At 46.1% G+C, this 27,739-nt stretch overlaps 1 protein-coding gene across 1 annotated transcript; it reads left to right on the plus strand.

Moving 5' to 3' along the window:
- Positions 1-1,139: 1,139 nt before the first annotated feature.
- On the plus strand, positions 1,140-23,622 carry CTSB (cathepsin B). Its single transcript, XM_035110890.3, has 10 exons — positions 1,140-1,175; positions 11,039-11,180; positions 13,437-13,522; positions 15,577-15,691; positions 16,985-17,103; positions 18,546-18,631; positions 20,258-20,404; positions 21,262-21,378; positions 21,872-22,000; positions 22,413-23,622. The coding sequence occupies exons 2-10, from the start codon at positions 11,055-11,057 to the stop codon at positions 22,508-22,510; spliced, it is 1,023 nt and encodes a 340-aa protein (XP_034966781.1). The 5' UTR covers positions 1,140-1,175; positions 11,039-11,054; the 3' UTR covers positions 22,511-23,622.
- The last annotated feature ends 4,117 nt before the right edge of the window (positions 23,623-27,739 follow it).

Below are 27,739 nucleotides of genomic sequence, written 5' to 3' on the forward strand. Positions count from 1 at the left end.
AATTGCCCCTTCCTGGGAATCACAAGCGAGTGGTTGTTTTGCTCAGGTTCTGATTTTGGGCTTCTGTTTGGCCGCTGTGCAAACGGGGGTACTGGACTAAATGGGCCTTTGGCCTGACCCTGCAGAACTCTCCTTGTGGACACAGCTGAGTTTACTCCCAAGTAAGCATGCCCAGAGCTGCAGCCTTCTGAGATGAACACAAGAGCATCAGATGAGCCTGCTGGATCAGGCCAAGCACCTGCCCTGTGGAAAACCTACAAGCAAGACTTGAGCCGAAGAGCCCCTCTCCCCTCCTTTGTTTTCCAGCAACTGGTATTCAGAAGCATTGCTGCTAGTGACATTGTAAGTCCTCTCCTCCATGAATTTGTCTAATGGTCTTTTAAAGCCATCCAAATTGGTGGCCATCATGTGCTTCCTGTGGCAGCGAGTTCCACCGGTTCACTACCGGTAGCAACTTGCGTGAAGAAGCCCTTTCACAGAATCATAGAACTGTGGAATTGGAAGGGACTATGAGGGTCATCTAGTCCAACTCCCTATGTGGGACTCGAACCCACAACCTTAGTTTAAAAGTCTCATGCTCTACGGACTTGAGCTACCCCGGCTATTTATAATCTATCACGAATCTCCCACCATTCAACTTCATTGGGGCGCCCACGACTGTTCCGAGACAGGGAGAAAAATCTTCCTCGTCCCCTTATCTCCATACCATGGCATTATTTTTATAATCATGGGAAGGAAGGGTGGGTTAAGGAGAGGTGTGCAGGATCGGGCCCGCCGGGGAGCCTCTGTGCGTGCAATCCTTGCCCACCCCCACCCCACCCCCACCATGCCCCATCGACACCGGCAGCGTTTACTTGAGAGTAAAACAAACGGGCGAATACGAAAGCGCCCCTTTGCGCTTTGGAGAGATGGGCGCGCCACCCATCCTTGCAAGCCATGCCACGATCACATGATTTATCTATGGGGTGGGTGGGTGGGGGAGGAGGAGGGAGGGAGGGGGGAGTCACGTGCTGCCGGGTCAGCTGCCGGAGAGGCGCAGCGCCCACGTGGGCTGAGTCAGCAGGAGGAGCTTGCGCTGCGCGACCGAGCCGACCCAACCGGCAGCCGCGCTTAAATAGAGGGGGGACCTGAACTCCGGCTCGCTCGGCTTGGCTCAGATCCACTTCCTATCTCAGGTACCAGTAAGAGCAACGCTTTACTCCTTCCTTAGGGCTAGGCGTGGCCCCGATCCTGGCCGCTTTTGCTGCTGTGAGGGTGTCTATTAGGGTGCGGGAGGAGGAGGAGGAAGTGGCCAGGATGGAGAGGTTTGCAATATTGCGCAAGGCGTGGGACCCTTCCATCTCCTTTTGCCAAGAAATTCCTTATCCAAATTTTCAGCAAGTGCCGCGGGGGGTCGGCCCCATGTACCCCGCTTACTCGCCGGTAAAGAGTGTGCGTGGATCGTGGCCTCGGGCGCGCCCAGACTCAGAAACCCGCTTTGTTGGTTTGTTGTTTTTTAAGAGTACAATAACTAAAGCTGACCTTTAGACTCTGTAAATCCGGCCTCTTGTTTTGTTTTGCAACAGTTACAGCAGGTTTGCAAAAGAGTTTGGCGAATCTGATTTGCTTCCTTACTTCCTTAAAGGAAACCGACGAAGCGGTTGAGGGTTTTTCTGTGGGGGTGGATGGGAGAAGTATACTTCTTCAAGGCATCTGGGGGCGGAAAGTGGCCGGGTGTCTCTCTCTGGAGGGCCCTCTGCACACGCTCTCGTTTCCTGGGCTCACTCAAATGCAAAAGCTTCCTACTCTGATATACAAACAGGTTTTGTTTTCCTCCCACCCCCAGTTGCTATGCTCCGGCAGGTTTTCCGCATATATGTGCAAATATATTGCAAAGGCAGTGGGGGTGTAGTGGTTAGAGTGTCTGGCTAGGGCCCGCAAGAGCAGAGTTCAAATCGCCTGCTCAGCCATGAAGGCTACTGGGTATGGCTTTCGGCTAGCCAGTCTAACCTACTTTTACCTGTGGGTATAGGGTGGTATGCAAATTCAATAAATAATAATAATAAATGAGACTTAACAGGGTTGTTGTGATTATAAAATGGGGAGGGCGAGAACTATATAACCCACCTGGAAGCCCTTGGAGTAAAGGTGGGGTATAAATCAATTATATTTTTTTAGGAGGGGGGGATGTTTTGAAAGGTGGGGCCTCACCAACCCTTTGCTGCTCAGTAATTGTTTTGCTAAAGGTGTGTTCATAATATTGAAGCTGGTAACAATGCCATCCTCCTCCTCTAAACCAGAGTTGGGACAAACTGTGGCTTGCCAGATTTTGCTGGACTAAAGCTGCCACCATCCCTGATCTTTGAGCATGCTGACTGATGGAAGTTGAAAATCCAGTATCTCTTCTCTGTCTGCTCCCCCCCCCCAAATTCCCATTACTCTGGGACCCATAACAGGTTTTTGCTAATTTAGTCTCACAATGCATGTTTGGGCTAGAGGGAAGATGGGAATTGAACCGTTGGTGCTGTCCTGGAGGGCTCTGTTTTTGTGCACGAAGGAGAAAAGATGGCAAGCAGGAGGAGGAAGATCTTCTCCAAGGGTGGGGCTTCTTATATATCTGATTTTGAAACTCAAGGCCTGCTAAAAATAATTTAAAAAAGGACTTCTAAGGAAGCCTCATTAGCATTTGAGTGTTGTTAAGCTTATTTAAGCTTGCAGCTTTAGACAGATGATCCAATTGCCCTTTATCCAGGGCAGCTCTGGTTTTATTTTTAATTTTTTAAGTAGCGTGAACCATGTGAAAAAAGGATCTAGGGGAACAATTTGATTTTTAAGGGGGCCAATTCGAGATTGAGTTATTAACAGTTAATGGACTTTTAGGCTTCCTCCACATGGATAGGAGTTCACTTTTTTGGATAATAAGAATTATATGTCACAGGGGGGGGTGTCCAGCATTTTAGAAATGCTTAGGTGGGGCATGGCCAAAAAAGGGGGGGTTGGGAACCACTGATCTAGGGGGTCTTAGTAGACCGCAAGCTTCACATGAAACAAAGAAAGTAATGCAATTCTAGGCTCCAGCAACAGAAGTACCGTGTCCCTCTCAAGGGAAGTAATAGAACAGGCACCCCCAAACTTCAGCCCTCCAGATGTTTTGGACTACAGTTCCCATCTTCCCCGACCGCTGGTCCTGTTAGCTAGGGATCATGGGAGTTGTAGGCCAAAACATCTGGAGGGCCACAGTTTGGGGATGCCCGTAATAGAATCATAGAATTGTGTCGTCGGAAGGGGGTTGGGCTGGATGACCCTTGGGGGTCCCTTCCAACTCTACAATTCTATGATTCTTTGTATCGCCGGATCAAGTTCATCGGTTCTGCTGAATTAATGAATAGCTCTAATTGGATTTTGAGGAAGTGTGCAGTTAATTGCTACTGCTTTGACTTTTACTGTGTCCTTTCTTCCTTAGCAGATTGTGCAAACCACTATTCTGTTTATAGGGTAAGGGGTGGGCACTGGAGATGAGTTTGTGGAACCAAGATGGCAATCTCCTGAAAATGTTTGGGTGCCACAGGTGTAACTAATCCTGAGCTAGGTGGACTTAAAAGGAAGCTTCCTCTCTTCGTATGTAGAGGTTTGTGTGGACTGGCTTTTCTTAGTGGCAAAGAGATTTGTAAAGGCAACCGATGCCAAGCCAAGCCAAGCAAACAAATTGATGTACTGTAATTTCCAGGAACTGTGAGCTTGTGTCTAGCTAGTGTATTTGGGGGGGGGGGGTGCTGTTAATTGCAAAAAAAAAAAGTTTGGGAGGAGTCTGGAGGGAGGTGTCCATGGTGGAAGAAAAACAAAAGAGCCGACCTGATCTGTATTTAACTAGTGTCTGTAGGTATAAACCTCAAGTGTTTTGCATGCCACCCCTGTCCATGGAGGCGCAGGTCAGTTCTGTGTCCAGGGCAGCTGTTCCCCAGCTCCAACTGGCACGCAGGCCGAGACCCGACCTGCCCGCAGACTGACTCGCCAGAGTGGTGCATGCCCTGGTTATCTCCTGCTTGGACTACTGCAAGGCGCTCTTCATGGGGCTACCTTTGAAGGTGACTCGGAAACTGATCCAGATTGCAGCAGCTAGACTGGTGATTGGGAGCGACCGCCAAGACCACATAACACCAGTCTTGAAAGTCCTACATTGGCTCCAAGTACGTTTCTGAGCACAATTCAAAGTGTTGGTGCTGACCTTTAAAGCCCTAAATGGCCTTCGACCCAGTATACCTGAAGGATCGTCTCCACCCCCATCATTCAGCCTGGACACTGAGATCCAGCGCCGAGGGGCTTCTGGCGGTTTCCTCCCTGCAATAAGTGAGGTTACAGGGAACCAGGCAGAGGGCCTTCTTGGTAGTGGCGCCCGCCCTGTGGAACACCTTCCTATGAGATGTCAAGGAAATAAACAACTATCTGACCTTTAGAAGACATCTGAAGGCATCCCTGTTTAGGGAAGTTTTTGATGTTTGATGTTTGATGTTTTATCGCATTTTTAATATTCTATTGGGAGCTGCCCAGAGTGGCTGGGAAACCCAGCCAGATGGGCAGGGTCTAAATAATAATAATTATTATTATAATAAATTAATTAACTGTACCTGGTGATAGGGAGACACTGGGAAGGGTTCAGTGGCACAACACTTGCCTTCCATGCTGAAGGTCTCAGTTTCAATCCCTAGAGAGCTGCTTGCCAGTCAGGGAAGGCAATATTAAGGTAAATGGGCCAGTGATGTCTGACTTGAAAGATGGCATATTCCTACGCTCCTGCATGGGTGTGCCTCCTTTAAATTGGAGCCCTTTGGCAAGTCAGTTGCAGGTGATAGAGTTTTAGAGCGGGAAGGGACCACGGGGGTCATCTAGTCCCAACCCCCTGCAATGCTGGAATCTTTTGCCAAACGTGGGACTCGAACCCGCAACCCTGATAATAAGAGTATCAGGCTCTACTGGCTGAGCAGGCATGGAGTTCCACTGATGGCCTGGCAACTCCTTTAGCGGGGGGGGGGAGAAATGGGGTGAAAGGCAGAGAGATAACCTTGCTGATCTGTGGAAGTTCTCATAGCCTGAGGCCCAGAGATTTCCACCCACTCAACCCTCACATCTCTGTTCCACTCTCTGCAGCTTCATCAGCTCAGACACCGGACCAGATCATTTTTTGGCTGGCTTTTGTGGTTTGAGCTGACATTTTGGCTTCCTTCTCAGGGCTTCCTGGAGCAGCAGTGAAGGGGAAGGGGCAGAGCTGCCTTGAGTTGGCTGAGCAGCGAGTGGAATTTGCAGCCGGGCTGGTTTCCACTACGTTTCGGCTCCGTCTCAGCAAGCAAAAGCTCCGTCGGACTTAGTGACACTTCCTGGTTAAAACAAAATAAAAAAAATTCTTCCAGTAGCACCTTAGAGACCAACTAAGTTTGTCATTGGTATTGAGCTTTCGTGTGCATGCATGTATCTGAAGAAGTGTGCATGCACACGAAAGCTCATACCAATGACACTTATTTGGTGTCTAAGGTGCTACTGGAAGAAATTTCTTTATTTTGTTTTGACTATGCCAGACCAACACGGCTACCTACCTGTAACTTCCTGGTTAGGCAGCCTCACTCAAGGAGGCTAGAAAACAGTGAACGGCATGGCCTGCGGTGGGTTTTGAGGGCCAAATAGAGGGACCTGGTGTGCTGCATTTGGCCCCCGGGCCTGTGTTTCTCCACCCATGCTCTATAGGCCTTGGCCAGGCATCCCCAAACTTCGGCCCTCCAGGTGTTTTGGACTACAGTTCCCATCTTCCGCGACCACTGGTCCTGTTAGCTAGGGATCATGGGAGTTGTAGGCCGAAACATCTGGAGGGCCACAGTTTGGGGGTGCCTGGCCTAGACATTGGGCTGTGAAATTGCAGGGGGTTGGGCTAGATGACCCCTGGGTGTCGCTTCCATTTCTGCGATTCTTACAGAACACCCTGGTACTGGCTCCAGGTCAGGGGTCAGCAACCTAAGGCCCATGGGCCGGAAGCAGCCCGCCAAGCTCTCCCCCAAACCGAGCTGCCTGCTCGTGTGCTGCGCTAAACTGGTGCGGCGCAGGGACTCACTTCTGCAGCGCTGGAAAGCACATCTATGCATGTGCAGATGCCGGAAATCATGGGCTTCTGCACTCTCTCTCTCACACACACGATCCGGCTCATGGAGGGATCTCTGCGGGACTGATCTGGCCCAGGCAAGATAAACCTTGCTCTGACACCTGCTCCAGGTGTTGCTGGGCTCCCCAGCTTTCATTAGCCGGCCCGCCAGCATGCTCAGTGGTCTGGGTGATGGGAACCGGATTCCAAAACACCAGGTTGGAGAAGACTGGGGAATACAAAACATGGTCCAGAATCCTCGTGGGGTTATGTCAGATGAAGCAGAGGCTTCCCAGCAGATTTGGAGAGTTGGAAGGGGCCCTAAAACATCATCTAGTCCAGTGCAGGAACCACAGCTTTAAAATCCCTTTCTGTGAGATGGAAAGCTTGAAAACACGGCTGTCTTAAGGAAACAAGCTCTTGTGTGTACTATCTGGTTTTGTTGCATTGGGAATGGGGGAGGGGAGACACCCACTCTGAAAAATCTCTTCAGAACCACAAATCTGGGCCGTGCGACGCAGATGTTCTGGCTCTCTTTCCAGCTCTGCTTGCTTTTTGAAGAGCTGGGGCCTTTTGTGTGTGTTGTGTGTTTAGAAGGATTTATGTTTGTTTTTACTGGGTCAGGGAGGGGAGAGAGGGTTCCCGCTGCCACCTCCCTGCAAGATCGACTCCAATCGTAAATATAGTCCAAAGTCTGCTTCTTCCTATTGTCTCTGGCGAAGTCACGAGTTGGTTGTGACTTGTTTTAACCTGGGAGGAGGTTGGAAGGAGCAATCCTTAGCTCATCTTCTTAATTCTTGGATCCTTTGTTCGAGGCTTGCACACCTTATCTTGAAGACTGTGATGACTATCCTCTGGTTCCCTCTTTTAACTATTGCCTACGTGCAACTTTTCAAAATGGACATACAGCTCCGATTGCATTTTTAAAAAATAAAAGGGAACTGGCAGATGGCGTTTTTTGTTTTGCTGTCATTTCTCAGGGATCTGTCAACCACTTCTGCATCCATAAAAGTCCCACTTCAAGTATGTGTCTCGGGAACCCTGACTTTAAGCCTGCCTTGGCAGGTTTGGGTGAGGATTATCTTAAAGCTCACGCTTAACATTTTGACTTTCCTCCACCAGAAAGTACTGTGTATGTACCAAGCCATTTGTCCATCTAGCTCAGGCATCCCCAAACTCGGCCCTCCAGATGTTTTGGGACTTCAACTCCCATCATCCCTCGCTAACAGGACCAGTGGTCAGGGTTGATGGGAATTGGTAGTCCCAAAACATCTGGAGGGTCAAGTTTGGGGGGTGCCTGATTTAGCTCAATACTGTCTACACTGATTGGCAGCAAGCAGCTCTTGAGGATTTTAGGCAGGGGAGCAAGCCCAACCCAATCATGGTCATAGACGAGCGTAAGTAGGGTGGGGTACATTCATTTAAAATCTGTAAAACGTTTTGGAAAGCTAAAATTATTAAAGCAGAAGGTATATATAAAAGACTACAGTGGTGCCTCGACTTACGAATTTAATCCGTTCCGAAGGCACCTTCGTAGGTCGAAAAATTCGCAAGTCGAAAAGCGCCATTGGAAACGCGATTTCCCATAGGAATGCATTGTCGAAAAAACCCTATCTAAAACCGCCGCGGTTTCCGTTCGGATGTCGAGAAATTCGTAAGCGTTTGCCCCATTCGTAAGTCGAAAAATTCGGTTGTCAAGTCGTTCGTAAGTCGAGGTACCACTGTATAAAAATCTAAAAGCAGGGTTAGGTGCATAAAAGGTTACTACAGTAAATAAAAGGCTATGTCTATCAATTTACAAAACACTCTGATATGAGTGTTCATTAAAGCTAGTTTGTGGCACAGGTCATCATCCGGCGAATTTTGGAGTCAAACAACATCTCGAGAGCCACAGGTCTTAGGGACGCCATATTTCAGGCAGTGAAAATCTCTGCCCGAGAGTGTTGTTGGGCTCTTGGCTGCTGCTGTGTGTTGGAGCATGACAAAGTTGAGCGAGTCATCGGCTGATGGAAGAGGAAGAACCCTCCTCTGTTGTACATCCCTGGGTATTCTCAGCCTTGTAACCAGAGAGTTTCTCTTTGCTCATCTGTTCATGGAGCAGTTTTTAAAGGCGGTTCTATACTTCAGCTCATCAACAAGTGAGCATGTCAAATGGGGAAATTGATAAGGGCGCAACGTAACTATCAAAGCATCTTGAGTGAAGCAGCTGGTACTATGATAAATCTCCCAGCCTCCCCACAGAGTAACTGTCTTTAAAACTGTCTTGTAGCAAGTTTCTGAGTTTGGCAGAACACTTGAGGATCTCTTCGGGAGCAGACGGACGCTTAAAAAGGAGGAGGGTCAAATATAGATTTGTAGAGGGACCCTGTGGATCATCTAGTCCAACCCCTTGCAATGCAGAAATATGGCAGCTGTCCCAAACGGGGATCGAACCAGCAACCTTGGCATTGTCAGCACCATGCTCTAACCAATTGAGCTATAGTACAAACCAAGTGGCAAGGAAAGTTGCCTTTGGTGTATAAACTATGCAGACTGAATGTGTGCATAATTTGGGTCCCACCCCACCCATCTTACAATGTGGCAACACCTCCCCTTTGGAACTCCCTGCCTGTTGACAAAAGCATATTTTTTTTAGGCAACTCCATATTAAAACATGTATAATGTTTGCGTGCGTTTTAATCTGGTTTTCAGTTTATTGCTGATTTTGCTTATTTTTGGAATATTTTGAATCGTTTTTAACTTTTTCTTACTTCCCCCCCCCCTGATCATTTCATTGTTTTCTTATTTTTGTAAGCAGAACAATTTAGGGGATTGCAGCGGAACTTCCCCACTGAGCTTCCCAGAACCCTCCCGCTTTTAATTTTAATATTTCACTCACGAGTCCCACTTCCTTAAAAGCAGTGGGGAAGTTAGAGGCAGTGGGAATGAGCTTTACGTGTTCCATTTAGTGTTGAAACTTTGGAAACATGCTTCATAACCAGGCTGGTGTCTGTCTGTCTTTCTCTTGGTGCAATTCAGCAAAAAGTGGTGGCCTGTTTTCCTGCATGTCACTTGGGTTCTGAGATAATGCAAAACCCATGATGCTTCAGCTGATCTCTGAGTTGCAAAATGTGTTTGACGGTCTTTAGATAAGAGTCTGTCTGCCCCAAGAGAAGCCTGCAATTCCCATCGCCTCCTTTCCCTTACACCAGACAAGCAAGACCACAGCTGCACCTGTGGGCATGGAGATTCTGTGCTGACTGATCACTAGTGCACATGATAGAATCCTAACCTGATTCACAGGACAGGTGACTGGTCAAAACCAAGTACCATTTCAGGGGTGATGTTTGCCTAGTTATCACCGAGCCTTGAAATCTGTTTGGGCCATCCTACTTCCGTTTTTTTCTTTCTTTCAATAAACATTTTTATTAGATTTTCCAATTTAAATACCTAATCCATCTTCCAATTATACAAATTATGTTGTTGTTGTTGTTGTTGAGTCGTTTAGTCGTGTCCGACTCTTTGTGACCCCATGGACCAGAGCACGCCAGGCACTCCTGTCTTCCACTGCTTCCCGCAGTTTGGTCAAACTCATGTTCGTAGCTTCGAGAACACTGTCCAACCATCTTGTCCTCTGTCGTCCCCTTCTCCTTGTGCCCTCCATCTTTCCCAACATCAGGGTCTTTTCCAGGGAGTCTTCTCTTCTCATGAGGTGGCCAAAGTTTTTCCTTAGGACGCCCCTATTTTCAGCGGAGTATATGGAGTTATGTGACCTACCGAGTCAAGGAGATAAGTACAGTGGTACCTCGGGTTACAAACGCTTCCCAAGAAGCAGGCGTCTTTTAATTTCGTGACTGCTGTCACCATCTGCAGTGATCATGGAGCCCAAGAAAGTAAAATCTCTCACTGCCTCCATTTCTAACCCTTCTATTTGCCAGGAGGTGATGGGACCAGTGGCCATGATCTTGGTTTTTTTGATGTTGAGCTTCAGACCACATTTTGCGCTCTCCTCTTTCACCCTCATTAGTTTGCCTACCCATGGTCAAAACAGTGCAGATCCAAGCATCTTCAGGCATGCCACCTCCAGATGGTGGAGAGATGCCAGTTGCCATACTGACACACTGGCACCGTCGCTTGGTCACAAGTCACCAATAGCCAGGTGCAAAATCTGGGTGCCTGGCTAATTCTGAAAACTGCTTCCTACAAAATTCTCTTCCACACATCTTTCCTTGGATTTCCTGGGTGTGGTTTTTTTTCCCCTACACAGAGAATATTTCAGCCTGAAAAGTGGTACCTTGGTTTACGAACATAATCCGTTCCGGAAGTCCGTTCTTAAACCAAAGCGTACTTTCCCATAGCAGCAGGGGACTCAATTTACAAATGGAACACACTCAACAGGAAGAGAAACATGTTCTTATTCCAAGGCAAAGTTCACAAACCAAAACACCTACTGTCGGGTTTGCAGCGTTCTGAATCCAAGTTGTTCATAAACCAAGTTGTTCTTAAACCAAGGTACCACTGTTTAGGGAAGCTTTTAATGTTCAATAGATTATTGTATTTTAATATTCAGTTGGAAGCCGCCCAGAGTGGCTAGGGAAACCCAGCCAGATGGGCGGGGTATAAATAATAAACTATTATTATTATTATTCCTCAAGCAAAATAAAAATATTGTCTCTTTAATTGGTCCAGATTGCATGATGCATTTTTATATTCAATGAGCTGAGATCTCTGGCTAGGCAATAGCCCAAGACGGTTGGCAGCAGTATGCAAAACCACCGCAGGCAAGATAGCGTTAGCCAAAAAGTTGCATGTCCATAATTACTTGTAACATTTATATGCTCTTTTTAAAAGAGTGATGTGCAGCTTTCTTGTTCGTATTTGTTTGGCAGTTGAACATAGGTAGTCATGCAACTTAAATTTGCTTCCATTCTTTTTCCCCACCCCCACCCCTCTTAGGGTTCCGGTCTCCAAAATGTGGCAGTCCGTGGTATATCTGTGTCTCCTGGTGGTCCTTACGGGCGCTCGCAATGTCCCCGTCTTCCCCCCTCTCTCTCACGACATGGTCAACTACATCAATAAGTTGAACACTACCTGGCAGGTAAGTACCAACTTTTGGCTGGCCAGCTGGGATGGAGGATGACACTGGCAGGAGAAGGAGGTGTTAAGCTGCCTGTTGGGATGACAGCAAGGCAGATGTCCCATTCCTGAGCTTTGTTTTTTGCCTCTCAACCGGTGAAGGATGCAGGGAGAGGTGATCTGGTTTTAGATTCTGGTGGGCACAGTGTTAATTCTACCTCCCTTGGTGAAGGAAGGGCTGTAGCTGAGTGGAAGAGCTTCTATTTTACAGGCAGAAGGTCCCAGTTTCCATCCCTGGCATCTGTTGTTTTTTGCTGTTGGCTAAAAGAAAGATACTAGGCGTAAAATAAAAAGAGAATTTCCTGGATGCATAGGTCCAGGTTTGGGACAAGTACTCTTTGGTGGGAGAACTCCCAGCAGAGATTTAAAATGACAAAACATGCAACAAAATAAAGTGTGGAAATATAGACTGTCCGACCGTTTAAAATATCCCCTTCTAAGTTCCTTCCTAAGTTATCCACTTCCCCCCAGCATAGAAAAATGCCACACGTTTGGTAAGCTTAAATGGTGTACTTGCAAACACTTCAAAGGTCACACTTCATGTGCTTTTCCATGCAGCATTCAGAAAGCACAGGCAGCAAAACTTGATTAGTTCCAAAGTGGTGAAAGCTTCTAAATTATTTGTTGAGAAACACAAGGATGGGTTGTAGAAAGTCATGTGGCCTATTGCCTATGCCTGGAAGCAAGCAGCTCAAATCTCTTTGCATGCCACAGTTCAGATGGTAGACTGAGGGAACAATAGGACTGCCTTGCTTTCCTCCCAAGGTGAAGGGGACCTGACTTGACTAAGCCTGGCAGGACAGCTTACTCTATGGCATTAACCCCTTCCAAGCTTTAATGAAGAGTTGAGCATTTTGGTTATGAGACCGGTTATCCTACAGTTTGTCCTGAGGTTCCCAGTTCAGGTCACCTGCTCTTCTGCCAAGTTCTCAGCTGTGAATTCAACTTAGGGGTGGAGAGGGGAGTGATCAGGTCCTCATCACAAGGCCATTCTGCAGGATACTCCTGCAGAATAGCTATTGGAGAGTGTACAGTGCTAGTTTGGTTCTCAAACTTAATATGTTTTGGAAGTCCATTCCAAAACCAAGGTGCGCTTTCCCATAGAAAGTAATGCAAACTGGATTAATCTGTTCCAGACTTTTATAAACAATCCCTAAAACAAGAATTTAACACGAATTGTACTATCTAACGAGACCATTGATCCACAAAATGAAAGCAATACACAATGTACTGTACTGTAAAATCAATAGAACAGTATTGTAGTTGATAAAAATGAAAATATAAATCCCCCCCTTACCTGCGTTGTCTAAAGTGGCTCTGCAGCTTTTATCCATTTCTGCAGTCACACACTCAATAAACCAGTAGCTGAACTGGGTTCCACACAGTCACAAAAACAAAACTAAAAGCCACAAAAACAAAAAATAAATAGCAAAAACAGACAGACCTCAGCGTAGCACTCAGAATGGAAGTGTGGCACTCAAATTGGAGCATGTTCAGCTTCCGAAAACAGTTCACAAACCAGAACACTTATGTCTGGGTTTGCATTGTTCGGGTTCCAGGTTGCTCGACAACTACCGTATTTTTCACTCCATAAGACACACTTTTTTCCTCCTAAAAAGTAAGGGGGAATGCCTGTGCGTTTTATGGAGCGAATCTGTGGTCCCTGGAGCCAAATTGCCCAGGGGCAAAAAGCAGGTCGTGCTTTTTTTATATGGTATATATAGAAAGAGCTAAAGGCTAACAAGAGGGAAAGAGGGGTGTTGAAAAGCCGCTCAGCAGCTGATTGCAAGAGATCGGGAAGAGGGAGATAAGGGACGCTAGCTCCCTTCCAGCCCTGCCCCCTTGCCCAGGCCTCCATTGTTGAATGTTGTGCAAAGGGAGGCTGGCTGTTTGTTTCCCCAGCAACATGTGACTGGCTGATTGGATTATCTGGCTGATTAGATTATCAGAAGCTGCAGACCTGTGAGTTGAACAGGATTTTTTCCCTTTGCAAAGTAAACTCAACAACTTTGAGCTGATCCTTTAAAAAATGGGGATTTTCCTCTTTGCAAAAGAAGCTGCACAACTGTGAGCTGATCCCCCCCCCCCCCGCAAAAAAACAGGGCTTTCCCCCTTTCCTCCTCTGAAAACTAAGTGTTTCTTATGGAGCGAAAAATTTGGTAAGCCGTTTGAGAACCAAGGTGCCACTGTACAATTATGTTTCTGTCTTTTCTTAAAGGCTGGTCACAACTTCCACAATGTGGACCTGAGCTATGTGAAAAAGCTGTGTGGCACATTCCTGCATGGCCCCAAACTACCAGAAAGGTGAGTTTTCTGTTTTTTTTACCTCTGGGTGCTTAAGGCTGCACGAGTTTCCTGTAACTCTGGCCTTCTCAATACAGCTTCCAGACACAGGTCTAGCCTGCTTTTTAATGAGGATAATGCTTTAGGTATTAAGTGGAACAAAATATGGATTCCATCTTGTCAAAATGGGAAATTGATTCAATAAATGCAGTAATATCCCTTTGCTATTCCTGACCCCTCCCATCATCTTCTTAAATTGCTGCCAGAGGGGGACTGGTCACGCTTTGCATGCAAAAGATTCCAGGTTCAACCCCTGCCAGCCCATAGTTGATGCTTTGTCTCAGAACCCTACAGAGCTGCTGCCAATCAGTGTAGACTGTACTGAGCTGGGTGGACCAATGGTTTGACTTGGTGTGTTGGGAAAATATTGAGGTTCAATACCCTGGAACCACTGACAGAGCTTTGCCATTGTCTGAAACTCGCTGGCCCTGCAACGCCTAAATAAACATGTTGTTTGACTGACAATTGGACTCTGGATCTTACTTGCCGTCCAGGCTGAACCCACAGAATATTGGGTATTGATTCCCAATATTTCCCCAACGGATCTGTGGTGGTTTCCTATATTCCTAACCTTTGGGGTGGGGAACAGGCTGCGTGTTTTCTGGGCATTTTGGATTACTTGGGTACTTGGCGTGGGAGAAACTTGCAAGACACGCAGTTGATATCAGTGGAAGCTGATAATCTAATGGAAACCGGTTTGCTGACCTATGAAACAGCAGTTTATCTCAGCAACTTCATATTACTGACTTGGTGAGTTCCGAGTCTTATCACCAGTATGGGTGGTTTTTTTACTTATTTCTGTTAACATAATTTTAATACCATTCTTACTTGATAGAAAGCATCTACGCAGTGTGCAAATAACTCTTAAAAGAATCGTTTAGAGACGGCAAGCATGCAAAGTTCGCATTTTTTATTGAAATATAAAAAACATTGGAAAACGGCGGTGTTATTCTGGAAAGTTTTAAATAAACAATAATAGCACTAACCTAAATGAAAAGAAAGAGAAACACGAAGTCCGGTTTAACAGGTAAATCTTAATTTGTCCCACACAGAGAAAGGTGGACCCTTCCCAGCTCTCGCCTCCCTCCCTCCCACCCTGGGAGAGCTTCCCTTCCCTGCCTCTCACAAAAGGGCCCTGCATCAACTAGCTAATTAAAACTAATTTTATTCTGTGAACCATCCTGAGATCTTGTGATGAAGGATGGGTATATAAATTTAATAAATAATAATAACAACCTGCCGCTGCCTTCATTAAATAAGTAAATAAACACAAACTGCCTATAATAAAAAATTAGGTGTTTCAGAATGCATGATAAAATCGCAAGCCCAGTGTAAGCTTGCTGAAATGAAGAAGGGTCTTAGCAGGTGCTGAAAACAATACAGAGAATAGGCCTGCTTAATGTTAATGGGATGAGAGTTTAAAAGGAATTCTTGAATGAAATCTGAATCTATCTCTCTTTTTCATTTATTCATGAGGACTAGCGTCCCTGTTCTAAAAGCAGATTCCATATGCAAAAGGGCATTGATTATCGAATTCTTCCCCCTCCCCAATTTTTATTTATACTCACGCAACGAAAAACTCTCAAGACGGAAGCGTTTTTGTTGACTCGCAAGACGAAGTTTTCTATGGCCGTGCTTCGCAAGACGATTTTTTTGCGTTTTTTTTTGCCTTGCTTTGCTTTGCTTTGCTTACATTGGAAAACCGCAAGATGAAATTTTCGCAATACAAAACGACTCGCGGAACGAATTAATTTTGTCTTGCGAGGCACCACTGTACCATTAATTGCCAGCTTCCCTTCCCCATTCATTCTAGTTTCCATGTTTCATTCTAGTTTCCCCATTGCTGCTGCATATTCCAGGTGCACCCCTAGTCCCTTTTCAAGAGGGCATTGTTTAAAATCTTGGCTGGACTTGGTGGGGGGCACCATCCTGCTTTCATCAGGAAAAAGAAGGAATGCCCAAGACGTTAATCTGTCGCTCCTCTTTCCGCACTCCCAATTTTGAAATGCAAATAGGATTGGATTTTCCAATGACCTGGTCCTGCCTGACAGCTTCGACTCGCGGCAGCAGTGGCCAAAATGTCCGACCATCGGTGAGATCAGAGACCAGGGATCTTGTGGTTCCTGCTGGGTAAGACAGAATTTTAAAGCCTCCCCTTTGCCAGTCCTTCCTTCCTTCCTTCCTTCCTTCCTTCCTTCCTTCCTTCTTTTTTGGGCCATCTGAATACCAATTTCTGGAAACTGCTTTTACATTGTTAAAATGCTTTTGCAAAAGCAAATTTCATAGCAATGAATGGATATGGTTTGAGACAAAGGTTTGCGCATAAATCGGTGAGGGAGCATGGGAGAGGGCTGGTCCTGTGTGTGGCACAATATGATCAGTGTGCTGTTGTATGATATTTAATTTTTTTTGGAAAGCCTTTTAATCCAATTCCTCGGTGTGTATGCAGTCCAGACAAAGCTGAAGTTCTTTTTATAAAGCTCCACAGATCTGAATCGGAGAGGGCTAAGCACCACCTTAATGTCTCCTAATAAGAATCAGTGGTGCTTTTAAAAAGTGCTCAGTTATGCTTGGAACATAATCCTGCCTATGGAAGCAGCATATACACTGTTGGTACCTTGGTTCTCAAACTTAATCCGTTCCAGAAGTCCGTTCCGAAACAAAGGCATGCTTTCCCATAGAAAGTAATGCAAAAGGGATTAATCCATTCCAGACTTTTAAAAACAATCCCTAAAACAGCCATTTAACATGGATTCTACTATCTAACAAGACTATTGATCCATAAAATGAAAGCAATAATCAATGTACTGTACTATAAAATAAATCAGACAGTATTGTAGATGATAAAATTTAAAATTATTATTTTTTCCTTCCCTGCACTGATGATAGTCATTGTTCGGATGGGGGGCTTTTATCTATTTCCGCAGTCACACAATCAATCAGTAGCTGAACTGGGTTGCACACAGTCACAAAAACAAATTAACCAAAAAAGCCTCAAAAACAAAAACTCAAAATAGCAAAAACAAAAGCGCCAAGCTTAATCTATTCTAGAAATCTGTCTGAAATGTTTGAAAACCAAGGCGCAGCTTCTGATTGGTGCAGGTGCCCCGGAACAATAGCCGACAGCTGCATCGGACGTTTGGCTTCCGAAAAAAGTTCAAAAACCGGAACACTTACTTCCGGGTTTCCGGTGTTTGAGAACCAAAGTACCACTGTACGTACATATGCAAATTTAAATCAAGCCTCTGCCCCGAGGAATTCCCAGTGAGAAAGGGAGGGGGTAAAGTCAAGCTAATGGTAATGGACGGATGCAATTGCACTTGTTTAATTATGGTTTGGCTTTGCGGGTGAAGCCTAAAGGGTTACTCTTCACGAGCTGGCTGGGCTGCTACTTACTCTCTCTCTCTATTGCATTCTCTGCAGGCGTTTGGTGCTGTGGAGGCCATTTCGGACCGGGTGTGCATCCACACCAACACCAAAGTGAATGTGGAGATCTCTGCAGAAGACCTGCTCTCTTGCTGCGGCTTTGAATGTGGAATGGGGTAAGTTCTTTTCCTGTGTATTCACCTTTCAGAATAGCCACCCCCCAAGCTCCCTCTGCTTCCTGACTTTCCAGAATAGCAACCCCAAGCCTTTCCTCTGTTTGAGAAGCTGCCCCATTCGGGAATACAGTTGTACCTTGGTTTTCGAACAGCTTAGTTCTCAAACGTTTTGGCTCCCAAACGCCGCAAACCCAGAAGTGAGTGTTCCAGTTTGTGAATTGTTTTTGGAAGCAAAACGTCCTCTGATTGGCTTCCTGCAGCCAATCAGAAGCTGCACTTTGGTTTTCAAACCTTTTGGAAGTCGAAAGGAATCCCAGAACGGATTCCATTCGACTTTCAACATACAGCTGTAAATGTGCCCATAGTACCTCTGATATAGGGACCCAGGTGGCGCTGTGGTTAAACCACTGAGCCTAGGGCTTGCTGATCAGAAGGTCGGCGGTTCGAATCCCTGTGACGGGGTGAGCTCCCGTTGCTTGGTCCCAGCTCCTGCCAACCTAGCAGTTTGAAAGCACGTCAAAGTGCAAGTAGATAAATAGGTACCACTACAGCGGGAATGTAAACAGCGTTTCCATGTGCTGCTCTAGTTCGCCAGAAGTGGCTTTGCTATGCTGGCCGCATGACCTGGAAGCTGTACGCCGGCTCCCTCGGCCAATAATGCGAGATGAGCGTGCAACCCCAGAGTCGGTCACGAATGGACCTAATGGTCAGGGGTCCCTTTACCTTTACCTTTTTACCTCTGATCCACTGTACGTCAAATAATTTAAGTATGGGGAAAGGATAATTAACTTTAAGTGTCTCTGGGCGTGGGATGTCAGAATACGCCTCTGGGGGCCCACACAACCCCCGGGATGAGACAAACCTCTCCGGGCATTTTCCTGGTGTTGCGCAGCTCTGGGATGTCCACAAATCATCAGTCCCAGTGTGCTCCAGCGACACATAGCAGATGCCTATGTGTGCACACACACTCAGCAGAGATCAGCAGAAACACAGTGGAGATTGCTGTGCTCATTCTAAGCTTTTATTAAGCAGTATATACAGGACAAAGTGATCATGGCATCCTCTCACTTCAGCTCCAAGAGAGAACAGAAAGTAAAAAGTACAAAAACACAACAGAGCGGAAGAGATAAGGCTAGCTTCCGTTCTCAGGCTTCCCAAGCCTAGAAAAGTAATCGCAGACATTCGATGTAACAGTCACACATCAGCAACAGAGGAGGGAAATGCTAAAATGGGATGGGAACTGACATGCAATCCATGGCTGCTGCAGAAGACTCTTGTTATCCACCAACCTGGTCCTGCGTTCCTTTGATAGGATGTTGGCCCACCCACGGTGGTTTGCTCTGCAAATCTTTTTGCAGGCCTCCAGTTAAAACCGCCCCTGCAATTTTTTTTCCCCCACGGATCTTCGCGATAGCATTGCATAAACAGTTGCTTCCTTGCAGGTGCAACGGAGGCTATCCTTCAGCCGCCTGGAAATACTGGACGGAGAAGGGCCTGGTGTCTGGCGGGCTTTACGACTCCCACGTGGGTGAGTTTGACTCCCGTAGCAAAACAGAAGCAAGTGGCTTTTGCTGGCGCTACAAATTGGTTCGCCGTTGCCAGCCCTCCACCCCACCTAGTGGTTTTATCTTTGTTCTACACCTATGTGGGCGCGCGCGCGCACACACACACACACGCCCACTTGTGAATCAGAGGCACGCTGCCTCTATCCGCTGGAACTAGTAAACTGGGTTTAATGCTGCCAGGAAGTTTACAGTGGGCCAGAAGTTCAATTTGCAATAGATGGTTGGCTTAGGATTCCTTGTGTCGGGGGGGGGGGGCATTGGTGGGGATGCTTCAGAGCGTTTTGTATGTGGATGAGATTGTGAAGGATGTTTTTGGAAGGTTATGCTTATTTATTTACTTATTTACTTATTTATTTCTTAAAATTTAAACATGGCTTGCTTGTAATAATAAAAACAACAACTGAGAGCTGTTGACAAAGAGAATGAATTATATCGTGTCATCGGCAGAAAGAATCCTTTAAGGAACGTTCAGAAGATAAAAAATCAGCAATAAACTAGAAGCAGATTATAAAACAGAACATCTGCCCCCTTGTGGCTTTCTACATTGCTGTTCAGGATAGATACGGAGACATCCATGGCTTTTTAAGTTCCTGTATAAAAGCCTTGTGTTAAAACTGTTCCGCTGAACCGCTTCCCTTGTTTGAAGGCGACTGAACTGTTCTAACGATGGCCTGTGTCGTCTGCTACTTCTAGCGGATTTGCTGGCTCTAAGGTTACACCTGCACGGTACATTTAAAGCACCACGATCAACACTTTTGACAAGTCATGGAGAATCCTCGGAAGTGCAGCTTGTTGACGGGAAGGGCTGTCGCAGGAAACCAGGTTCAACCCCAGAATGGCATCTCGGGTAGGACTGGGAGGAGAACTACCAGCCTGTATTAGCAACACTTGGCTACATAGACTAATAGTCTGACAAAGCAATAAGGCTGCTGAATCCTAAGGTTGCTGAATTTACAGCGCTGCGCTTCCCCAGCGCCCATGATGAACTACAGTTCCCAGTATTCTCCATGATTGTTAATGGTGGTATAAGAGTGATTTAAATCCATGGGGTGGGTATGGCCATGGTTTTCATTTCCCTTTTAACTTGCAATTGGCTACTTAAAAAAATTCAGGAAGGCAGGGGATATGTGTGTCTTAAAAGCAAATACAGTGGTACCTCGGGTTGCGGACCCATTCTGTTCCAGGGTGCCGTTCGCACCCCGAAAAGTCTGCAACCCGAGCGGAGCTTTAGCGCATGCGGGAAAGTGCGATAGAACGTGTCTGCGCATGCACGAAGCACGCAGAATGCTTATGTGCATGCGCGCGGGGCGGAACCCGGAAGTAAACACTTATGGGTATGCCGCGTTCGCAACCCGGAAAAACGCATCCTGCAGCGGACGCAACGCAAGGTGTAGCTGTTGTCCTGTTCTGCTGTTTCCCGCAAAAGAAAGTCACATTGGGGCCTGAATTGTGGAGCAGGAACAAAATTCTGTAGATGTGCATGTTTTATTTCTGACTGAAGGGTGTGGTGTTGTCCCAGCTGCAGGGTTTCTTGCCCTACGACCCCCTGGATGGAATGTGATTTTTGTATTTTTGCTACTGTCCAACAGGCTGCAGGCCATACTCTATCCCTCCTTGCGAGCACCACACCAATGGAACCCGCCCCCCCTGCACTGGGGAAGGGGGCGAAACCCCAGAGTGCACGAAAAAGTGCGAAGACGGCTATTCTCCATCCTACAAAGAGGACAAGCACTACGGTAACAGCATTGCTTCTTGGCAAAGACCAGCGATAACAATGCAGTTCTTTCTCCCTAGGTTTAAAATATAAAAGACATGGCACAGAAGGAAGAAGGGATGGGGAGGGTAGAGGAAGGAACACCAAGATCAGGCACCACTAGTTCATAGTTAGCAAGAGTTCTTGTAATGACCTGGAGGAATGGAACAAATTAAAGGAATTGCAAATTAAAGGGGTTTATGTTTCAGCAGAGGCAACAAAGCAGCCTTCCTCTCCCTTTGGCACAGTCTGATGGAATCTTTAAAAGACCGTTCACATTGCATGCTCAGGGCTGCAAGCTTTAAAGGGCTGCAATTTAACTTTGTATCTTGTTTTGGAATCCAATACAGACACCCAGGGCAGCTTATTTGAATTTAGCAGTCCTAGAAAAGCAATCTGATTAATGCGGACAGGTTTTTAATTATGACAAAGCCTGCAGTCTTACAACTTGACATTTAATCTAGTGCTTAAGATACGTCCCCTTTGGGGATGCAATCCTGCCACGGTGAGCAGCTTTTCCTACAGGCAGTTCATGGACCAGGGGTGTGACTTCATCACCCTTGCCATCATTGGCCACGCTGGCTAGGACTGACAGGCAGGGGAGGTTATAGTTCTGGCATCCTGCCCTGTTCTTCAAAGTGTGCTTCTAGTCCCTATGATTTAAACAAGGCTTGAGGATGCCTCCTCAGTAAACCACAGCTACTGTGACTCGAATCCCAGCTGGGCACCTGGGGTCAAGCAGAGGGAAGGTGGGAACTCTGCAAATCTGATTCGTTTTTTAAAAAAGGAAAATGCTTTGAATTCGTGCTGATTTGGAGGTTGCCTCCTCTATCTCCGCAGGCGTGACTTCCTACGGTGTCCCTCCCAACCAGGATATGATAAAGGCTGAAATTTACAAGAATGGGCCGGTGGAAGCAGCTTTCGTCGTTTACTCAGACTTCCTCATGTACAAGTCAGGTGAGACTATTTATTCTGAATAAATTGCCTGGCGCTTTAACCCTTACAGCAGGGGTAGGCATTAGAAGTGGCCCTTCAGACCCCTCTGCCTGGCCCCTGGGAGTCTGTTTGGGCCACATCTCTTCCCTAGAAACCCTCCTCAAATATGGAGTCTTTAAGGTGGTTGGATGGTGCCTTGCACGCCTCCTCCTGGAAACTCCTGGAACCAAACTGGTGCCAAATGTATTGCTTTCCTTTCCTTTGGAACACATCAGCGAGGCCGAGGGGTGGGTGGGTCTTGTTGTCTGGGTAGCCCGGGACCTCCAGACACACTGCCCAGGCTTGCACCCTTGGAGGCTCGCTCCATTGTCTTTTGAGGCGGACTGATGCCAGGATCAACAACATCTGGTAAATGCCTCTTATAGTGGAGTTGCGCCATCCCACGGCCCTCGCTCATTTTGGTTTTTAGATGCAGCTACGGTCACTTTCTTCCATCACTTTTGTTCCACTGCAGGCGTCTATCAACACGTCTCTGGAGAGGAAGTTGGCGGCCACGCGATCCGAATCCTCGGCTGGGGCGTCGACAACGGCACCCCCTACTGGTTGGCTGCAAACTCCTGGAACACCGACTGGGGTGAAAATGGTAGGTGGGCAGTTTGGGAGGCCCTGGCTTGTTCAGATGATAACTTGCTGAGTGGCTGGGCAGGAGAAAAAGGTCTTTCATCTCTTTATAAACTGTTCAGTGCCAAGGCTGTTGTGAAAGCACCTGACGCTCCGCTTGATTGAAAAGAGTAGCTTGTTTTTTATTTATTTATTTAAAAAAATGCTTTATGCCTGTAATGATTTGCACAAGTCAATGGGAGTATCTGGCAGAAGACCCAGTCAAAAAGCTATTTCTTGACTTGTGCAAATCACAGCTGGCACGAGTTGTTAAAGGCACCAGCTTCTGTGTCCCATCTCTCTTGCACAAAAAACGCTCCAGGGTTTAAAAGCCTAGCTAAAAACTCCCGGGCTTGGAGACACTTCACTAAGGCATTGCTCTCCATTCCTCCTAGGCTTCTTCAGAATTCTCCGCGGGGAGGACCACTGTGGAATCGAATCCGAGATAGTCGCTGGCATCCCTCGGACCAGCCTGTACTGGAATCAGCTGTAAAACTGCTTTTCTTGAATCCAGCCAGTTAGCCCTTCTGCAAATAATCAGTTGATCATACCTGTGGAGAAAATAAGTTGCCAGGGTTGCGAAAGTCTCATGCAAGACATTTTAGACTTTAGCTTTTTTATTATTATTAAAGCTTTTGGATTTTTGTTTTTTTAATAGTGTTGCACTGCTCCCTCTGGGAAACTCTGCCTTTGCACCGAGAGGCACGTAGCTTGGGTTCGACACAAAGCCTTCCTGGGCTGCAAGCGACAGACAATTTGCAGAGCTGAATTTGGGGAGTCTTCCAGAACAAGTGGAAGTGAATGAAACCCCCATTCATTCTTTTACCACCTCAGTGATGATAATCTGAAACTTCTTCCAAGCCTTAATTGCAACAATCCTCCGGAATTTCTCTTGAGTTGCTGCAGAGCCAATACAGTTGATCCAACGGCCTTGGGGCAGTTCCTTGGCTGCTGTATCCCAGTGCCAAGAGGTTAAAAGGGTATGTTCCCCCAGCCGCCTTCCTCCACCTCAACATGCCCCTAAATTGGGTAAGGGTAGGGGGAACAGTGAGGTTTCAGAAGCCCATGGCCTTATTTCTGAACCCGGACAGCCAAGCGCTCCTGCTTCTATGCTGTAATCTCCATATGAAATGTTTGATTTATTTTAATCTGGCTTTATTGGATTGCCACGCCATCATGTTCGCTGGTGCCTGAAAGCCAGCTTGCAATTATAATTGCATTTAACAGCGGCAGGAGGGACCGACTCTGCCTTTGTTTTGTTTTTAAATTAAGATGTTAAGTGATGACACTCCTTTTTTTTTTTAAATTGCCTATTCTGTTTGGAGAGCTGGGCTTGTGCACGAGCAGCTAGTAGTTACGTAAAGAACAAACCTATTTTTGCTATTTCAAATTACCAAATTGTTTTTATGAAAATGAACTAAAGCATGCAGCCAGCAGAATAAGACAGATACACACATCTTCCTTATTTCACTAGCTCCCAACTTGAAATACCCTCCCTTTTTGCATTTGACAAAAGAACCATGTATTACAATTGGCTGCTGTTGCAATCACAGGATTTGTCAATTTGTCTTAACTCTCTACAATAAAGGCCTTGTTACCTGGCTATATAGTAAGTTCTTATTCTTCCCCCTGGTGGCCAGAAATGGTTTTGTGTTTTCCTGGGAAGTGGTATGTTTTAAGCTCCCTGGTCTTGTGTGCATGCCTGCCTGCTTAGCTGTTGCAGGTGGAGAAACTGGTGTGACGATAAACCCCAACCTTACTATAGACCAGGCATCCCAAGACTTCGGTCCTCCAGATGTTTTGGACTACAATTCCCATCATCCCTGACCACTGGTCCTGTTAGCTAGGAATCATGGGAGTTGTAGGCCAAAACACCTGGAGGGCCACAGTTTGGGGATGCCTGCTATAGACAATACTATACACAAAATTCTGTACTTTTAAAGCACATTCATTCCCTCAAGGAATTCTGGGCGCTGTAGTTTGTTACGGGTAGCTGGCGACTGTAGCTCTGCAGCAGCCGAACTACAGTGCCCAGAATTCTTTGAGGGAAAGGACGTGTTTCAAAGGTATAGGTTGTGCCTGAATATTAGAGCTTCTGTTTTGGGAGGGGGAGGCTGCATACATGTTCCTGCTTTTGAACCAGCGTTGCACTCAGAAGGGTGGAGTCTGTTTTGTATGAACTAGGCCAGCATTTGACCAACTGGGCCTTCTGCAATTGTTTCGTACTACAGTTCCAGTTGTGATGGCTGAACCCGATTGGAATTGTGGTCCAATACATCTTAGAGGGGCCCCAAATTCATCAAAGTGCCAAGCAATCAGATCAGAGTCATAGAATCTTAGTAGGAAGGGACTCCGAGGGTCCTCTAGTCCAACCCCGTGCAATGCAGGAATCACAGTTAAAGCATCCATGGCAGATGGCCACCAAACCTCTGCTTGAAAACCTCCAAGGAAGGAGAGACCACCATTTCCCAATGGAGACCGTTCCACTGTCGGAACAGCTCTCACTGTCAGAAAGTTCTTCCTCTTGTGAAAGTCTATTGGCAGTTGCAGTGAAGAGACTCGAAATCTCTCTCCTGGCTGCTTTTAGGTTTCGACTTCCGTTTTTCTTTTCTTTTTAAAGTTTTTATTGAATTACAAAAATATGTGCAATGTCTCTCGTGACATCTTTACAAATCAGTTTCATTTGTCGAGACACCGGGAAGAAAAGGGGGAAAGGTAGATGGGGTGGGAGGGTGGGGTCAGGTGACAATATTTCTATTTTGCTTAGTGTATGTGGGTTTTTTGTTTTGTCAGCGTCGCTTGTGTAGATTCTCCACAATCTGTATGTTCCTTCCCAATTATGCTTCTTAAGCAATGACCACTTCAGCCTTTATAATGTGTTGCGCAGCACCGCAATCTCTGAGCAGTGCGAGATTCCAGGGGTTCCAGATGTTTACGAGAGTTTTGTTTCCTTGGAAGGAGGGACCGCAGAGACTGTGGCATCTTTAGGATGCAATGTATTGTTTATCCACACTTGACATAGGTACCGTAACTTCCTTTCTCGTTCGAAGACCCCATACTTAGGGGCCATAAGTAATAGTCCTTGCCTGGCTTTAGCAATGGGGTTGCTTTTAAATTGTTTTAATTAAAGATTTTCTGGGGTTACAAAAGAACACAGATTGTCTCTATTTTCAGATTGTAAAGTCCTTTCTACAGATCAGTTATATTTGATGTGAGACTTTTGATGTTGTATACAGTATAAGGTTTGGGGAGAAGAGAAGGGGGGGAATCTTCTATTTTAACCCTTGCTGGATCCAGGAATTAGAAGGCACTCTGGCATCATGCAGCCCAACACACACAGACACAAACTCTCTCAACACTAGAAAAAGCTTATAGCATTGTAGAGCTGGAAGGTACCCAAGCGGTCATCTAGTCAAAAGCCCCCTGCCACAGGAAGGTTGGCCTTCCACCAAAGGTCTTTTAGTAATCCCTGTGGCTCCTTGCTGCATGCTTCAAATGTACAAAGCAAAGCAGAGACTCTCCACTTTAAAGACAAGCTGTCGTTTCCACTTTTTTGGTCAACGTGTTGTGGTTGCTAACACAACCACAACCCATGCCCAGGAGAGGAAGCTTGTGGGGCAAACACAGGAATTGGCTTTTTGTTCGGTCAAAGCAATTTGGTCCATCTGGCTAAGAGTTGCCCACACTGACTGGCAGCGGGTTTCAGAGGAGGGGTTTCCCCCCAGCTCACCTGGGGTTTTCCGCATGTGAAGCAGATGCTCTATGCTCTATCACAGAACTTACAGGTAAAACTCGGAAAATTAGAATATCGTCAAAAAGTGCATTTATTTCAATAATGCAACTTATTTTTTATTTTAATTTTCACAAATGCTTTCTTTCGGAAATTCCACAGTAATAAAACAAATAGTTACAATAATACAAAAATAAACATTGCTATTACATTTCATTTACAACTGACCCGCCTAACGACAAATACAATTACAACGAATAAAGGCTTGACATATCTTGCTTTGCATGTCATGCATCTAAATTGCGTTACTGAAATAAATGCACTTTTCGACGATATCCTAATTTTCCGAGTTTGACCTGTAAGAGGTAGGGTTAGGAAGCTGGAAATAGGTATGTGTTTATTGTGGAATTTACTAGATGGCTGTGTGTGAATAGCAGCATCCCCTAGCACCGCAACATTTTGTTGCAGGTGCAGCTCAGCCTGGATATGATACAGATGCAGGTGCCCTGTGTGACGGAAAAGTTTAACAGTGAGTTGGATTTTGCTGGGAGGGTTCGTTCTGACAGGTGGTGGAGCTGAGGAGAGCAGAGAACTCTCAGCAGATGATCTAAGGTTCTGAATTGCAGAACCCTGTTAAAATAGAAAAGGCACAGTCGCACACAGTGCTTACAGGAAAAAGGGTCCTCGGAGGGAATACTCTCGACAGGAAAAGGCAGCAGTGATTCCGAGGTCAAGGAGGATTTGGGGGGTCTGTAAGGAAACAGACCCCCAAATCCTAAATTCCTTAAGGGTGTGTGGAGAAGTCTGATCTATGGAAGATGTGTAAAAGGAAGTAACGTTAAGCCTGAATAGCATACAGCCTATATAACTTGAAACAGTATACAGTCATACCTTGGGTTAAGTACGCTTCAGGTTGAGTACTTTCAATTTAAGTACTCCGCGGACCAGTCTGGAACGGATTAATCCACTTTCCATTACATTCAATGAGAAAGTTTGCTTCACTTTAGGTTAAGTACGGACTTCCAGAACCAATTAAATATTTAACTTGAGGTACCTGAGAGTGGTGCATGCTCTATCGATCGCTTGGACTACTGCAATGTGCTCTACGTGGGACTACCTTTGAAGGTGACCCGGAAACTACAACTAATCCAGAATGCGGCAGCTAGACTGGCGACTGGGAGCGGCCGCCGAGACCACATAACACCTTGAAAGATCTACATTGGCTCCCAGTACGTTTCCGAGCACAATTCAAAGTGTTGGTGCTGACCTTTAAAGCCCTAAACGGCCTCGGTCCTGTATACCTGAAGGAGTGCCTCCACCCCCATCATTCTGCCTGGACACTGAGGTCCAGTGCTGAGGGCCTTCTGGCGGTTCCCTCGCTGTGAGAAGCAAAGTTGCAGGGAACCAGGAAGAGAGCCTTCTCGGTAGTGGCTCCCGCTCTGTGGAATGCCCTCCCACCAGATGTCAGAGAAAAACAACTACAGTACCAGACTTTTAGAAGATATCTGAAGGCAGCCCTGTTTAGGGAAGCTTTTAATGTTTAATAGATTTTTGTATTTTAATATCCTTCTGGAAGCTGCCCAGAGTGGCTGGGGAAACCCAGCCAGATGGGCAGGGTATATATTAATTATTTATTATTATTATTATTATTATTAATTATTATTATTATAATATACCACTGTACAATTTAATAAAAAGCAACGCACTGCACTGTGACTAACCTCACTGTTTGTTACATTTCTGTGGAAGAAGAACCAAAACTCCTCGTTTACATCTGTTATAATAAAGTTTGTTTGCAGCCTGTTTCCCCAAAAGAAAAACCCATTGTCGCTCATTCATTCTCCATTGGGGATTTAACCTGAGGGAAAGGAAAACAAGAGGGCTGTGGCACAGTAGTGCCAGGGAGAGTGCAGTTCTGCCATTGCACCCGGTTGGAAAAGTTCAGTGTTTGCCTGATTCAGCAATCTTTGCGCAGACAAGACAGTCAACAAA

Source organism: Zootoca vivipara, chromosome 3 (assembly GCF_965207765.1).
Source record: "Zootoca vivipara chromosome 3, rZooViv2.hap1.1, whole genome shotgun sequence".
Lineage (NCBI taxonomy): Eukaryota > Metazoa > Chordata > Lepidosauria > Squamata > Lacertidae > Zootoca > Zootoca vivipara.